The 17,101-nt window shown below is 49.0% G+C and overlaps 1 protein-coding gene across 1 annotated transcript in view; it reads left to right on the top strand.

The window, feature by feature from the left end:
- Positions 1-17,101, top strand: part of CACNA1E (calcium voltage-gated channel subunit alpha1 E) — a 228,082-nt gene that overhangs the window by 127,713 nt on the left and 83,268 nt on the right. The window contains 4 exon segments of the mRNA XM_044439166.1: positions 8,464-8,579; positions 11,438-11,491; positions 13,525-13,611; positions 16,005-16,214. Coding sequence (XP_044295101.1) covers positions 8,464-8,579; positions 11,438-11,491; positions 13,525-13,611; positions 16,005-16,214 — 467 coding nt within the window.

Below are 17,101 nucleotides of genomic sequence, written 5' to 3'. Positions count from 1 at the left end.
TGGTGCATATTGCAAAGTACCACACAGCTCCTTCACACACCTGCAGACACACTCCAAGAAGTCACACAAAAGGGTGCAGCCAAGGACAAAGGGGAGGGGTATGGAATTTCAGTATGAAAGTGGCACAGAGCTACTGATGGGGCAGTAGAGAACCAGAAGGGTTTCTGCAGTAAGTGGGAGAAGACAATTCAAGCCCACCTGGAATTCTACTCTAAGGGGACTTGCATAGAAAGAAGACTGGTAGGTGGCTTTGGGCCAGTCACTGTCCCTTGGCCTAACCTACCTCACAGGGTTGTTGTGAGAGTAAAATAGAGCAGAAGAGAACCTTGCCAGCTGCCTTGGGTTCCTTGCAAGAGGAGAACAGGTAGGACATAAAGATATTAAATAAATATAAGTGAAGTGTAATAATAGTAGTAGGCAAGGCCAGGATATGGTTCAGTTGCACTCCAGGCCAGTACTAGCAAATTAGAACCTGAAGGAAGCTGTGCTGTTTGCTTCTTTAGCAAAGATGCCCAGGTGCTCAGGGGACTGGCGTTGAACATCCTGTGGCAAGCTCAGAGAGAGTCCAGGTATGGGCTAAGGTAGTGGCATATGAATGGAAATAATGAATGAATGAATGAGCGAGCGAGCGAGTGAGCGAGCAAGCAAGCTTATGTGATTAATCTGCCCCCTCTGAACAATGGGAAATGCTCACTGAATGCTGGGAAAGGCATGGGAATGTGCCTACGATGAAGAGCTGCAGCTCATGGCCTGGCCAGAAGAAGCCCTGAGTCCGCACCACCAGAATCAGCAGAAGGGGAAGCGCTGTGCCCCAGGAGAGCTTGGCTTCTTGCGGGGGGGGGGGGGTCTCTGGCACTGCATATAAAACCTTTTTGTGTGGGGGGGGGACTCCCCCCAAAAAGCACCAGGCTTTGCTTCTCCAGCTGAAGTCGCCATCACTTCCTTGCCGACGTGTCGGAAGGGGGCTTGAAAATGACCTCCAGGCCTCCCAGCCTCCTTATTCGGGGTCACCTTTTATCCTCTTGCATGTACTTCAGACGCATCTCGTTTCATTTTCAGCCAAGTTATTAGTGGCGGCAAATGGAAGGAATCTCGAAAATGTGGCTATTGAAATGAAAGCCAGAGCAAATGACTTGATTAATCTCATTAGGAAAAGCGGCACACTCTCTCCAGTGTACTGTAAACAGTTCAGCAAAGCGATGAGCGGGGTGTCGACCTGATTTCCTTATAACTGGTGCTGCCTCTGAATGTCATAATTAGGCAGCCCATTAGTCAAACGCACCCGTTTGTAATGCTCACCTCATAGCACCCTTGGATGGTTGTATTACGAATGTTGTTAAGTCAGGAATGGAGTGTAAGCTTCAGATCAGGCACAGTCACTCAGCACACAAATCCCTCTCCCCACATGCCAGTGGCTTTAATACCTTGACACCCCCCGCCATCCCCCCCAAAAAACGTGAAGCAATCTCCTTAGCATCTTCACCAGTTCTGAAAGTTCCAACAGAACTTTCAAAAGTACTGATTAGATACAGAGGTGAAAGTGGAGGGTCACAAAATAGTTTAAAGAGCCCATCAACAGTTGCAGTAGGGAACAATGCCGCACTCCAAAGGGCTCACGCAGAAAGCCCTGAGCTTCTCCTATCTTTTCCCATTTTGGGAGGATGAGTCAGACAGAAATGCACATGATTAGGGTGGGCCTTGACAGGCAAGCAGAGGGGGGGATATTTACATAAAATCTGCTTGAGCTAATGCATATGTATAGGTGCACATTTAAAATCACTCTAATTTAAATAGAGCTACTGTGTATTTCACGATAGTGACAAAGAATAGATTGTGACTAGGATCTTGTGGGTTTTCTCAGTGCTATGTGCTATCTGTTGGTGGAAAGATTTTACAATAATGCCCCCCCCCCCCCCCCTGTGTTTTGGGAACTCCTTCCATTGGGCTGCTGGACTGAAGTTTTTTCTCAGCATCTGGTGTTCTCGTCCTCACTTTTTTCCCTGTTTGCAGTGTCATCCTGGTTAGGATTAGGGTTAAGGTTAGGTTTGCAGTGTCATCCTGGTTTTGTCCTTGTTTTTTTCACCAAATGCAGATGGGGAACTTCAAGGCCTCTTCTTGCTTTCCTGACTTATGGATCTTCATGTTTAAAATAGACTTGGACTGGACAGCCCGGTCCATTAGAATACATCTTCAAATAGAGGACTGCCACTTGTAACACAGGACACATGGCCACTGACATGTATCACAGAGGATCCTACAGTGTCTCCCTAAAATGCTGCCAAAGTGAGACTAATTTCTCATTGTGTTATATCCCAAATACCGTGGGAGGTATTTCTGAGCCTCGGGCCAGCTGGTATTTGTCTTGGCAGTGGTGGGACCTCATGTCTTTACAGACAGCGCAGCAGATCAGGTCTGGCTTTGGCGAGAGGTTGTTCTTCTGCTGTATAGTTGCAGCATGTACGGCCTCACTGGACCCTTCAACCCAAGGACAGCATCTCTAGTGGCCAATGGGTGATGTGGGGTTGCCCATCTGGCCAGATGGGCCAAACCACCGTGGTTGAAAGTTGGTCTGCGGTAAGACGCAAAGGCACACAAAGTATATATCCTATTCTTTCGGTCTTGCAACCACATTTGAAATATTGTGTACAGTTCTGGTCTCCTCATCTCAAAAGGGGTATCACAGACTAGAAAAATGTAGAAAAGAGTAATCAGAAGTTTGGAGACCTTTCCTAACTGGGAAGTCTAAAGCATTTGGTATCTTTTTTCAATTAGAAAAAAGGCAATTTGAGGAGCAATGTAGGAGAGGGTTAAATGACTAAAACAATGATTACATGAGTAAAACGGTGGAGAAATAGGATCACCCAGTAAAATTGACTGGCAGGCACAGCTTCTGTTCACACGACCAATAAAGAGAAGGCACTGTTAACAAGAGGAATTCAGTGGCACATGATTTGTTGTTGCTGTTAGTCGCGAAGTCGTGCCCGACCCATCGCGACCCCATGGACCACACTCCTCCAGGCCTTCCCATCTTCCACCATCGCCCAGAGTCCACCCAAGCTCACGAAGACTGCTTCAGTGGGCACATGATTAGTTGGTTATAAAAGAGGGGTAGGCAAAATATGGGAGGACAGATTGATCATGGATAATAGCAATGGTATCTAGTAGAGCCTCTGTATTCAGTGGAAGGACATCAGAATCGCGGTACCAGATAAAAGGGATAAACCCTGGGGAGATGCCTTCAGAGACATGTAGAAGGCATCTTGATGGCACTTGGACCACAGCCGGAAACAGAACGCTGTCCTAAAGGGAGCTTTGTGGAAGCCCTCAGGGCTCTGCAGCTTTTCTTATGTTCTCATGACAATGCAGGAAGAAAGTGCAGTGGGAGAAAAGGGACTCTGCTTAGGCCTAGTTAGAATGATAGGCCAGTGCTAACTTGATCTGCCAACATCTTCTAACAGCAGGCGATTTTTCAGGGGGCAATTTTCGTTGGAGGAAAAAGCACTAGTGCCTTATTTGCCCATTCAGAGGGAGAAGGAATAGGTGTGAAGCAATAGACAGCACGGGTAATTCCAGCCCCGAAGCAAAGTATACCTGGTCTAAAAGTTTGCAGGCTCTGATTCCACTAGATTCTCTGTACAAGCCTGTGCTACCAACATCTGAGGCAGATTGTTTCACTCTGCTTCCAGAGTCATATGCATGCTCCAGCTTTCCAGACCTCATTTTCCTTACATATCCCTTGTGCCTGGGAAATATAAGCAAGCACAGAGGGTCCCTTGCCTTAGAGAACAGCCACCTACTTACTTGAATCGCGTCATCAGTCAGCTTCTCACGGAACAGCTTACGACTCGAAGGAGAAGGTGAATCTTCTCTGTCATCCGTAACAGAAGAAACCTGCCCATAAACAGTCTTTTAAAATCAGAAATGGTGCGAGCTAGATGCAGAAGCACTGGGCACACTTCCTATGCCCAACCCAGGTACGTGTTCCAGAACATGGCATGGTTAATACCATGGTCAACAGCATGGACGTGTCCGGGAGCACAAGCCATTCCCCAGTGTAACCAAGGCTGTTTCTGTTCCACAACCGAGCCTGAAACCAGACTGAAGGGGATTTAACCTGGTGCCCTCCAGATGCTATGGAGTTGTTTCCATCAGCACTAACCAGGATGGTCAGCAATCAGGAATGCTGGGATCTGTAGTCTAAAACATCTGCAGGTCATCAACTGAACTGAGGGTGAGCTAAGTAGTTGTGACCATTCATTCATTCATGATACCTGCACATCACCTCAGGATGAAATATTCTCAGGAGGTTAAAAACAAGACTCATACTGCAAAAGATCTAAAGCTTCCTAGAGCGTTCTCGATGTCCTACTCCAGGGTCCCTGGGTGGAGAGCGTCTGCTCAGCAGGCCCTGGTGGGGTTTGGCTGTGCCTCCGGCCTGGGCACAAATGACCAGGTTGGTCCCAGCGCTTTGCTTTCCGGAGCCGCTGCTTCAATAAGCTGGGATCACTCTTGCAGCTAAAGCCCGAAGAAGATGTGGCAAGCAGGAGGGGAAATGGCACCAAAGAAGCAAATGGAGAAGGCAGGCCCTGGGTTCTTTTCTTAACAGTGAACATCCCTGCACAGTTGAATTCATTACGTTCCATTTATCACATTTCTCTACCAAAGCTCCCTGGGTGGTGCATGAAGATCAGAGCTTAAAAATTCAGTACAAAATCCACATGCATGCGCTCACCTAAAAACAATTTGAAGGCACCTGAGCGTAGTCCAGAAGGTGTGTTTTCTTCGCACTTGGTTGCTTCTTCTCACAGGTAGATACGGGTCGTTAAGAAAATGGCATGTGGAAAAAAGAAGAGCTGTGTTGTTTCCCAGATTTAGGTACGGTTGTGCCAACCTGCCTCCATGGCTAAGGGTCGAGATTGTGGATTGCTGTTTTGTTCTTTCAGTCCTGACACTGACTGTCCATGGACCAGGATGAGCTCACCTTGCCCTGCTCGTACGTCCTACCCCAGGGAACCATTTCTAAATGATGCGATGCCCTCACTCCCACACCCCCCTCACAGCCAGAGTTCCTATGAACGTATTCCATTTCATCTACTTTCCACCCTGGCTTTTATGTCAGGATGGCAGAAAGATGCTATTTTGATTTCAGATTCAAATTTGTGGCTTTCTGTTATGGAACTTCTGTACCTAAGTAAAATGTAGCGGACCAACCTGTTGCATCAGGTAGGGCAAGTGCGTAAAGTTAAAGCAGTGTTGTTCTCTTTATTTCCTTGAGTGCCATTTGGTGTTGGTTAATAAACCTATCTTTTTGGCTAAGTAAACCTCATCTGCATAGATCCAAACCACTCTTATTTCTCTCACTGAAGGGCTGAGATACTAAGGAAATATATTCTAGCCCTAGCCTTTTAGAAGGGGCTAGAAGTAGGAAGGTATTCCTGTGAACCGCTGACCCCTAATAAAACCCCATGTCTCCATACGCTACTAAGGAGAGCCAGTTCTGTTTTTCCTGTAGTGTCTGATGAATTAAGCCCCAGAGGTGAAACTGGAATAACATGATACTTGGTAAAGATACCTGCTAAGTGCAAACTGGAGGCAGCAAACAGATGGACAGAAGGAGTGTATTCTTCCAAAGAGAAAAGCCCGGGATGCCCATGCAGTGAAACTGCTCCCCTGCAAGGGGGTGGGTGGGGACCCTTGCTCTGTGGGGTGGCACAGTGGTCCCGAAAAGGAATATGCTGTTCCTAGAACTCTCCTCCTCTACACTTGCAAGCTGACTGAAGAATTCAGAGCTGTTAAGAGTGTGCTGAGACCTCTTCTTTATCACTAGAAACTATTTTTACTCCCACACCTCTGAAAATGACATCAGAAGTGTAACTGGGTTTCTGAATTAGAAATTAGCCTGGAAAAGCTGAGCTGCTTTTCCAGGCTTTGGGGAGAAGTAGCTCACTTCACTGGCCTGATCCAGCCCGTCTGCAACACTGGTTTATCCATTGCTACAACCAGCAGCCCTTCACTGTTCTTTATAGATCAGAGACTACGATAGGACTGCCTAATTTTTGGAGTTCACTTAGAGCTTTCTACGCACAGTCGAACTTACACCAGCCAGGTACCCTAAACCCCATTCATTGCAATGGCTCATCCACCAATTACCTACAGTGCAATCAGTAGATGAGACAAATAATGTTTTTGGTGACCTGCATCTTACAGCTACACAAATGAGACTGTCAGGGCTGGGTATCCTTTCGAAGGCAACCCCGATGTTCTTGCAGCATCAAGTCCAGAGAAACCAGGTCATGTTTTTAAATCCTTTTGCACAAAGCATTTTGCCTACATTCTGGCTCTGCGTGCAGATCCTTGTGTCTCCCATCCAAGAAACTGACCCTGTCCACAGCTCCTTAGCGACAGCCGTGTGACGGCACCCGGCCCAGTTAGCTGTGGTGCCGCTGATTTTGTGAACTGGCTGCACTAGCCTTTTGCCGAGGTCGCTGCCGCCGTGATGTGCCATCAGGCCATCTCAGGCCCACGGTGGCCCCGTGAATGAAAGCCCTCCAAAGTGCCCAGTCCGTGGCAGCCCGCTCGGCTCTTCCAAAGCCAAGTCTGTGGCTTCCTAATGGAGTCCATCCGTCTCATAGCTGGCCTTCCTTTGCTTCTGCTGGCTTCGCCTGGAGCATGCTTGCCTTCTCCAGAGTCTTGCCTTCTCATGATGTGCCCCAGGTAGCAAAGCCTCAGCACTGTCACTTTTGCTTCTAGAGAAAGCTCCGGCTTGCTTTGGGCAGCACCCTCTTGTTCATCTTCCGGCCTGTCCGGCGTATTCGCCAAGCTCTCTTCCAGGGCCGTGTTTCCACTGCATCCAGTTTCTTCCCCTCCACTTCCTTCACTGTCCGGCTTTCACACCTGTCCGTAATGAGCGGGAACATAACTGTGCAGACGGACCTCGCCGTTCACTTGAACTTTCTCCAGTGAAGCACCCTTAATTTGGTTATTCTTTCTGGTTCCTAGAAAGACTAGTTTACAGTTTGCTGAGGTGGATCTAGGAAGCTCTTGTCTCTGTTTGAAGGGCTTGTGGTAGTGCCAGAGCTGTGCAGGGAAAGAAAGACAAAAGCGCGTGTCTCTGTGGGTCTTCACGGCTATTTTCATTCGCCTACTTGCTTCTGTGCTGGAAGGTCAGCCTTGCAGATGCGACGGGGGGAAGGCAGGGGATTGCTGGGGTCCTTCCATCCAAGGAGTCTGGTTATCCAGGGATCCTGGAGCATCGCCAGGGGACTGTGATCGTGCCGCCGCTCCCTCTGCTGCCTTCCCTCCAGCCCACCCTTCCGCACCTTTGGCAGATCCAACGACTGTGCGGCAAAGCTGCGGCACGGCTCTGCTCTGCTGAATGATGCACCCACGCCCCCACCCCATCGGCAGCATTCCAGCCTGCACGTTTGTGTGCGAGAGGGAGAGAAAATATGGCTCGCCTGCTCGGAGTCGGCACACGGGCGAGGAGTGGAATGAGAGGCGTGCATTGGAGAGGGGCGGGGGAGGCTTGCTTTGGGTGGAGGGGGGCAGGAATCGTACCCTCCGAATTATGCCCAAGGCCTGCTTTTATCTCCTCCGCTTTCCCCAGTCCCCCGTATTGGGAAGAAACGGCTCTCAGCATCCAAGCATGGCTTTCCGAGGCCTCCCACTCCCCGCCTCGGTCAAGGGCAAGAACAGCTCCGGCCCTCCCGCTTGTACGATCCACCCCATTTAAAGCTGTCCTGGGAAAGCTGTGGTCAGCAAAGGTTGCTGGGAGGAAAGTGATGAGTTGGGAAAACATCCTCCCAGCCAGAGGATAATTGAAGGAAGAGTGGGGGGGGGGGGGCTTATTGGTTTGGTACTTTTGCAAACTCACGCTACAGACTGCCGAGGATGTGCAGTGCACAGCCATGGGGGAGAGAAGCAGGCATTAGGACCCCCTGCACCCCAAAACTGGAGGATTGGTATTCAGAACAGTGCCTATCGGTGAGCCAAGGGTGGAGGGAGGCTTTGATCGGCTTGCCCAAGTAATCCCTTGGCACGATTTGAGAAAGGGCAATGTGCATACGTGATGGGTTGGCTCTTAGGAGAAGTGGCGGTCTGTTGCCTGCTCGCACTGAGCCTCGCTTGCACGCCTGTGTGCAGGATTGTTTGGGGAGAAGAGCATGAGCCATTGGCGGGCCCTGCTTCTGCACTCTGCTCCACTCTGAAGTTTGCCTTGGGCCATTCGCAGTCTCTTCGCCTGACCTGCTTCACAGAGTCCTGACGATCCCAAAGGGAGGTGCAGCTGTGCTTGCCACCTCGGACTCCTTGTAGGAGAGGAGAGCTGAGCTCACTCCTGCTCTCCCCAAGTCACCATCCAGGTTTCCTGTCGGTGCTTACTCAGCCTTTCCCCTCTGCACAACAGCGCACGCTTGGGCGTGGGAAATCCTTTTCCAGTTGCGCCTTGGCCTTCTGTCTTTACAGGGAATTTGCCAAAGAGAGAGAGCGAGTGGAAAATCGCCGGGCCTTCATGAAGCTGAGGCGACAGCAGCAGATTGAGCGGGAGTTGAACGGCTACCGGGCTTGGATAGACAAAGCAGGTAAAACAGACCTTGGTGCCTCTTGGACCAAGAGGGTACTTGGAGCTGCTGAGACGTTACTTCAGAACAGCCGAGAGCCATTGAGAGACTGAGGGCTGCTGAAGCTTGAACGTCTCCACACACACCCCTGCTTTTTGTGTTTGGATAGTGAGCCATTGTGGTGTGAGGTTCACATGCTCTAGGACGTCTGGGGCAAGCAGCAGGAGTAGAGGAACCTATGCTTTATGGTCCTTCTTGCAGGTAATAGATCTTAAATACGAGCTGACTTCTGGAATACAAATCCAAATGTGGAACTCAGACCCCATCCTGCCATCCATTGGCTCCTAGGGTTGCTAAAGCAGTACAGTAACACTGTAGACAACCCAGCTGAGAGAACTACCTCTTGCACGCAACTCTCAGAGGCCCAGGAGTCTTCCCAGGGTCTTGGTCAGGCCACCGTGGTAATCACAGCTTCACAGCTTTTTCCTTTGGCCATAGAGCTTCCATCTGAGGGAGCGTCCAGTGAAGACTTTTATTCTGCAATCACGCTGCCTCATTCATGGAATGAGCAGAAGGTCCAGAGCATGGTGTCTTCACTTGGTAGTCCTCCCAGGTTTCCCCACCAGCTCTGTCATATATTTTCTTTCCAGAAAAAATCAATATGGAAGAGAAGACACAATTGTCACGCAATGCCTTTTGACGGTTAGCAAATGGAGTCCTCTTTCTGGAAGTATCTTAGCTTCCCATCAGTTTTCTGCATCTTATTTCACTGCCTTCTCCATCACTTCCCTTCAGCTACCTGTCAACGGGTTGCCTGCCCCTCAGGTCCCCCACCTTCTGGGACCTCCTTCAATCAATCTCCTGTGCCTGCTTCACGCAGCAGTTCCCAGTGCTTATGTGACAATGAACTTTTCTCACATACATTTCTACTGTGAATGTTTTCTTGCTAACTAATTTGTACCTGAGCAGTTGGAATATTTGCGGTCTTTCCATAACACCGAACTAATTTAATGAACAAGAAAGGCTTATCATTGCTGTTGGAATTGTAGTCCTAGAAGGTGGTGATGTGAATGTTTCAGGCATCCTGGATAATATTTATGACACAATCTTACAGCTCTTCATCCAGGTTCAGTCATGTTCCATTTGTTTATCAACTGTCTCTTGCCATTTTTAGCTTGTTACAAAAAGTTTGGTTGTTTTGGAGTTGTTGACAGAGGGCTCTCTCACTGCACACCTGGCAATATTTTTTCTAAGTTGCTCAAGTATGCAATGTCATTCTAAAAATCCTCCTTCGGCTGGAAAAATGTTTCGAATTTGCACAGGATTTCACAGTGTGCTTTGTGCTGCCCGAGTTGCCACCTTCAAACTTGACGTAATCTGTGTGCGTAAATAGTCACACTTTTCATTGCTGACTTTTGTGCTCATTTCACTTAATAGGTTAAACAAGGAATGTGCAAGAGCAATGTAAAGAAGCAATAATTTGACCAAAAAGTTGCAAATTTTACTCCATAATACAAGTAGAGATTGCTTTGTGAAATGTTCCTCCTTCCAATTTTTTTTTCTTCAAATCATTTTGCTAGTGGATTCTTCAGCGCATTTACTGGGGTGTAAGTCCCATTGAACTTAATGGGGCTTACTTCTGATTAGAGATCTCCTATTCTCTGATTTCTTCTCCAGCTAGAACCATCGCCGCTGTATGGGGCACCTTGCAAACGTTTGGGTAGGCTTGCCTATAAAGCATATTTGGGTTTTTGCAGAACATTCCTATCAAAATAACAGAAATGAATTTAAAAACATCTTTTCTAGTAGTTCAGCTTTCAAAACAGGGTTGAATGGGATGGCACACTGTGACTTCATGTCTAATACAGGCCATATTTTGACTGAAGCTTGGACAAGTTTCCTTGGCTTCTCCCACTGCTTTCCCGCATGCCCAGATGCTGGGAGAACGCTCGTTAACCAGCTCTCTCACCGTGTGGCCCGAGCCAAAGAGTCAACTGTTGCCTTGGAAGTGGTCCTGGGAAAAAATGGTCTTTGGGGACCAAACTGTGTACTGGCTCAAGGTGGAAGCATATGGGGTGGTGCCCATATCTTTTCCCCTACAGGAGAAAAAAAAAAAAAACACAGCAGCTTGAGGGAGGGTGATTTTGAATGGCCCAGTTCTAAGAGGATAAAGGGTTAAGCAGTTCTTCCCATCACCTTCATGCATCTTTGAAACGGGCAGCCTCCCGTGTCTTTCATCCACAGCAGTGGAAATCAAGTTCTTTGCCTCTGCTTGTGGCCGCCAATTCCCAGATCCAGTGACCCACATTGTGCCTCTGAGGGGAAAAGTTTCTCTTCTTTGCCAATGCAGTGGCATCCCAAGGAAGCAAAGGCATGGAAATCCAGTCCTGTGACTGATGCCCATTTGTTTTAGGACTGTTTTTATGGCTGTCTTATTGTTTTTATGGCTGCAGTGCTTTATTTCATTGTTCACTGTTGTTGATATTTTATTCTGCAAGCCACTTTTGGAGGCCTCTGGTGATGGAGCTAATAGCGAAAGCCCTGAAGCCAAGCAGAAAATAGTCTGTCTTCTCTCTTGGTTCTGACCCCTCACTGTAAGCTTTTTCTTTCCCTGGGGACCCTGGGAAAGATGCTAAGCTCCCGATGCTTTAGGCCAGATTTTGAGTCCTGGCACACTGGTTAGTATAAATACATATTTGTCTCTTACATTGAAATTAATCCATTTCACTTCATGATGATCCATCTGCAGCCTTATTTTCTCTGTTTGCTGTATCTTGTAACCCTTCTTTCCTCCATTTCTATTGATATGAGGTCTAAAAGATTATAGGATCTTGATAACCATATGCCTAAACTGTTTATCTGTCCATGTCTTTGTGCAGAAGAAGTAATGCTGGCCGAAGAGAACAAGAATTCTGGCACATCAGCCTTAGAAGGTAAGCAGTCTAAACACAATAGTCTGAAATACAGTGCAAGACCCTGAAAATACAATAGTCCCTTCCTAGTGTTGGATCTAGTTGCTGAGACTGGTGTGTCAAAGCGGAGAAGAGGGACGGAGGTGGAGCCACTCGCCTGGGGGCGAGTGCAGGTTTTTCTCCCACTCCCTCTGTTTGCCCCCTGCACACCCAGCTCCGGTTCCCGGTTGTGTTTCCCAGAGAAGTGGGAAAAGCAGGAAAGTCAGGGAAAGTACAGCTGCCCTCCTGCTCGGTTTTTACCTGGCCAGTCAATAGCAGCCTGCAGTTCCCATATCTGCCAGCAGACCTCTCCTGGGGCTCAGAGACTTCCTTTTTAAGAAAGTTGAAAATGGCTTGAGAAGGGCATGCCTTCACACACACACACACACACTTTCTTCTGCTCTGCTGTTGTCTCCATTCAAGGTATTCAAAACGGTAGTAAAATATGTTCACCGGTGGTAATATTGTGAGCAGATATGCCTCTTTCAGCTCTTTCAAACTCTGAAGATGTTCAAGAAGTAGCTGGACAGCCAGCCGCCTGAGAGGGATGCTTCAGCTGGGTGTCCAGCACAGAGCAGGGCGTTGGACCCAATGGCCCAATGCCCCTTCCAACTGTACTCTCCTGATTTGTCGGGGATGTAGAGAGTTCCTCGCGGAAGGAATGTCTGGACCACGACTCCCCAGGTCCATTAGTGAGTCTGCTTAGGATTGCTCTCTCAGACTGGCTGAACAGGTGTTCTCTTTGGCCTGTCTCCAAGCATGTCCTAGCAAGGTGGGTGAGATGCTTTCCCAGCCGGAAGACTGAATTCCATTCTGGAGAAGATCTCAGGGGCTGCGGTCCATTTGGGAAAACAGAACTGGCAGCACTGACATGTGATTATGACCAACTGTAAGCCTACTCAGAAGTAAACAAGCAGTGGCACATCTATCCAGGAGCAGGCAGGACTGCATCACTTTCTTATGAAAATAAAGCTGGGTTCTCTTCTTGTTGTGGTCTCTCCTGTGTGCCTATGGGACACTTTATGGCCGGAACAAGAAACTAGGAAACAGTCTTGCTTTTGGGGGCAGGAATTTGACTCCTACAGCCTGTGGGCACCTTTGGGTTCAGCCCACGGTCTACACAACCGCTAGGGTTACAAGATTGGAATTACAAAATGCTTTTTTGGGGAGGGAGGATGGTGACCACTGAGGAAGGAAGAATTAGCCATCCCTGCATTCTGTTGGCTCCCCAAAATCATGCCCCCTTGGTCATTAAGGATGGAAAGAAAAGCTCCCTCTTCTGCGAATTGCTGGATGGGGGCAGATTTAAATGGGGAAGGAAAGAGGGGGAGAGAGGCAGGAAGCAGGTGGTCCAGGCCCTGCTCCATCCCTGCCTCCTTTGCTTCCAGTCCTCCAACCACATTCGCCTCTGGAATGCAGCTTGCAGGAGATTTTCCTTGAGGGAATGCAGCTTGCTGCATAAAAAAGTTTCCCCACCCTGATTTGGGCACTCTTTGCTATTAGCAAAACACTCACCATTATTAGGGGGTTGGTAGGTGGGGTGGGCAGATAGTGAAGGCCTGTAGTCCTTGGCGAGGCCTCGCACCCCAGGCCAGAGGGACAGTTGTGCTCTCATCGGGATTGTGTCCCCATGCATGGCATTGATGTATTATGTCAAGCTTTCCCCTAAAGGAATGCAGGGCTCTTGGGGTACTCAAGGGACGGGAGTGGCTTGTTATGATTTTGTAAACTGTCTGGAGAGCCATTCTGGCTAATTGGCGGTGTAGAAATGTATTGGATGGACGGACGGACGGACGGACGGACGGATGGATGGATGGATGGATGGATGGATGGATGGATGGATGAATGGAGTGGCTCCGTTCGGAACTGCTCAGCTTCAGCTCTTGAACTGCGGAAGCTCAACCTGGGGTTTCAACACTTGGTCCTCCGGAGTAAATGTTAAGAGTTTGGTATCTGAACACACTCACATGCTGGTGACTTTGGTGCCTTCCCACCCACCCGTCTTCTGCTGCTAGTTCTCAGGAGGGCGACCATCAAAAGGAGCCGCACGGAAGCCATGAATCGCGACTCCAGTGATGAGCGTGTGGACATCTCCTCCGTAGGTAAGATGAAGCCAGTGAATGCGTGTCCTTGGCCCAGCGACCCTTCCGTCCAGAGATCCCCCTCATTCTTCCGACCTGTAATGAAAAGGGCTCCTTTGCCGAAAAGCACGGAATTGCAGCATCCAGGCAGAACGGGCAGAAGGACTGTCCGCTCCGTGGAGAGAATGGTCAACAGCCCAAGACCACCCAGGCCCCAGGCAGTCCAGTGGGAGGCACCACCGTGTCCCGCCTCTCCCGCTACGTCGACCCTTCAGCATTTTGTGAAGGGAGGAGGGGAGGCTCAAGACTTGCAAGGCAAACCTTTCGAATTGCAGAGCAGGAGAGGGCAGAGGAGTTGTGGCGACTCCCAGAGTCAAAGGGCACGGAAATAAAGCGAGCCGTTTCAGGGGGAGATTCTAGCGTGTATCGCTGAACTGGAACAAATAAATGCATTTGATTTTATAGAGAAAACCATGGGATACAGGATCAAGGCAATAGTTGGTGGATAAAGATGACAGTTTTCATTCTTACTTAAGTTTAGCTCATTCAGCTATGTATGTATTCATGTATTAGATTTATATTGTGCTTTTTCCTTATGATCTCAAAGCAGCTTGCATCACTTGCCTCCTGCTGCTCTCAGTCTTGTTCCCACAACACTCCTGTGAGGTAGGCTGTGCTGAGAGCCTGTGACAAACAGAGCTGCCTCCTTTGGAGTTTTTTTCCCCGTCCCTTTTGCACTTTTGCAGAAGGGGAGCTCTGGGCAGGCAGAGCTGGTCATGCACATCTGAGAGAAGCTGCATGAGCAACCCCCCACCCCACGCCGGCCCCTTCCCACTCTGGCTTGTCGCAGAGGCCCCCCCAGGTGGCGGGAAGGGGGCGGGATGTGGCGCCGGTCACAGGCCCCCACTGGGCACTGCTGCCGCCCGGGGGTCCTCCCCCTGCGGGAGGGGACAGCTTGTTCCTCTTGGGAGAGGGTGCAGCTCCTTTGCGCTGCGTAGCTGAGCTGATTTTCTGCCCTTTCTGGCCGAGCGCAGCCTGGGCACCCCATTCCGGCTTGCGTGTGTCTTGACTTCTCTGCTGTGCTTTCGAGCATGAACTGCGCTTCTTCAGCAGGAACTGCTTGAAAGCTGTGACAAGCCAGGCTCGGCTTGTGACCGCAGCAGGCAAAGCGAGGAGCCTCATTCCCCCCCATGACGCCTCTTGGATTGCTGCCTGGAGGACTGGGAAGGAAGGAAATGGTGGGGAGGAAGAGAGGCACCATGATGAGCCAGATCGTCTTGTGGCCACATTCATGCGACAAACCACGCAGGGTGGTTTCTTGTGATGTGTGAACCTGGCGATTGTCTCTGATTTTGGAGGCTATGCATAGTTAGTACCCATAGTTAGTACCCATCAATAGCTTGCTTGCTTGCTTTATTTATTTATACCCTCCACGAATCCATCTAGTCCCTCCTTCACTACATCTTGTGGCAGCAAATTCCACAATGTAATGATGTGCTGTGTGAAGAATCTTTTCTCTGTCCTGAATCCACCATTCGGCACCGTGGGATGTCCTGGATTCTAGCAATACGAGAGAGGGAGAAGATCTGTTCCATCCGTGTTCTCCATGCAATGCATAATTTTGTGGACTTCCATCATGCCCCTCCTTACCTGCCTCTTTAATGTTAAATAGTCCCAAAGGGTGTAGCAGAATAAGGAAATAACTGCAAAGTCTTGATTGGAATAAGTAAACCACACAATCCATTCCAGTAGCTTTGCGGGATGCAAAGAATAAACCGTTGCTGGTTCTGGAAACTGCATATTGAATGCATAGCAGTATGGATTTGGAAATTAAAACAACAACCACCTCTTTTGATTGGCAGTTCTCAGCACAGGTCCACATGCAGAATATAAAACAGTTGTGTGGTTTCTCATGTGTCATTCTGTTTTTGTTTACTCCAACAGAAAAGAACACTGCTTCCTTTGACTCGGCTGTGGGGAGCAAGTTTTAGCAACCTTTGTGGGCTCTTTTCTGGCATATTCGTTGCAATGCTTTTATGCAATTAGCTGTCCACAAAGGTGAAATTTGCCAGGCTGCAGAAGGGAGTGTTCACAGCTTCATTGGCGCTTGTGCCACTGAAATTCATGGGCCCCTTGGCTGCAGGACTAAACTCTAGCAAATGATGAACCCTAAACAGGAGCAAAAGGAGCGGAGTGCTAAAAGCCGTCTTTTCTCTTATTCCTAAATGGAAAGGTGCCGCTTCTCCTTTCCCCGCTCTGGTGTGGACTAATGCTAATCATGTTCCACATCCTGCCCAAGCTGCCTTCAGCATTGGAGTCTTCTCCTGCATGCATGGAAACTCCTTCTCTGTCTCGGCTACTGTAGGGTGTCCATCAAACCTCACCCCGTTCCTACCTTCTTCGCCCCACTGCAGGTACTCCGCTTGCTCGTGCCAGCATCAAGAGTGCTAAATTGGACGGTGCGTCGTACTTCAGGCACAAGGAGCGGCTGCTGCGCATCTCTGTGCGTCACATGGTGAAATCCCAGGTGTTCTATTGGCTTGTCCTGAGCATCGTGGCCCTCAATACTGCCTGCGTGGCAATTGTCCATCACAACCAACCTCTGTGGCTCACGCACCTCCTTTGTAAGTGCCAGGTTCCGTGTTGTTTATGCACCCCTCTTGCCACAGGAAAGGGAACAGGTCCTGGCCGAGGGCCCAGTCCGTGTGTAAGCAAAGCAAAGCCCTGCTTTTTCCAGGAAACTCAGGCTTATGACTTGGTCTGGGAAAGGGGACTGACTGGTCCCAATCATTTTTGCTGACTGGGGAGCCTCACTCTGTCGTGGAAGAGTGCCAGTTGATAATACACTCCGGTGAAGCTTAGAAATTGGCTGTCCGATAGCAGTGAGAGTCAGAGCAACTTTGGGGTTCCAGTGATGTTTTGACTCACTACAAGGATCTCTACTTTGAGTCAAAATATCAGCAGCTGAATGGGCAGGTCCTGGCCGGCTTAATATCTTCTCCCGATCACTGTTTGTGAAAGATGGAGCAGAAATTTCATCGCAGATACCTAAATGCTTCAATGGGAAATTCAAAGCCACTGTCAGGTTACTTCTGCTATTAGTCAACATTTAGGACAAACTTAATATTGAGAAGTATGTTTGGTTTTGAGCCCAGAAGAGAATAGCACTAGTGGTTTGAACAACTGAAGAGGTTTCCCTCTCTAGATGCTCTGGGCACAAGAACTGCAGGAATGTTTTTAATTGCCGGAAGGGCTGTTCGGAGAGGCTTCCAGCAATTAAAAAGTTCGGAGAGGCGCTCTGCAACACGCTTTGGGAAGCCCTTTCCAATTGCTGTTGCCCTGTGAATTAGGCCAAAGAAATGGCTCTAGCAGCTTTGCCTCCATTCTAGCCTATCAGCCAGATTGGTCCACAGGGTCCCATGGATACGGGGACCGCTTGAGGAAAGGCCAGAGCAGGGACGGGCCTTCCGCTTCATTTTATTGGAAACTCCGTGGAGAAAGGGTTTTGGGG

Source organism: Varanus komodoensis, unplaced genomic scaffold, assembly GCF_004798865.1.
Source record: "Varanus komodoensis strain SLA01 unplaced genomic scaffold, ASM479886v1 scaffold34_1, whole genome shotgun sequence".
Taxonomy (NCBI): Eukaryota; Metazoa; Chordata; class Lepidosauria; order Squamata; family Varanidae; genus Varanus; species Varanus komodoensis.
The sequence above is the reverse complement of the archived record's forward strand: the minus strand, read 5'-3'. Positions and strand labels throughout refer to the sequence as shown.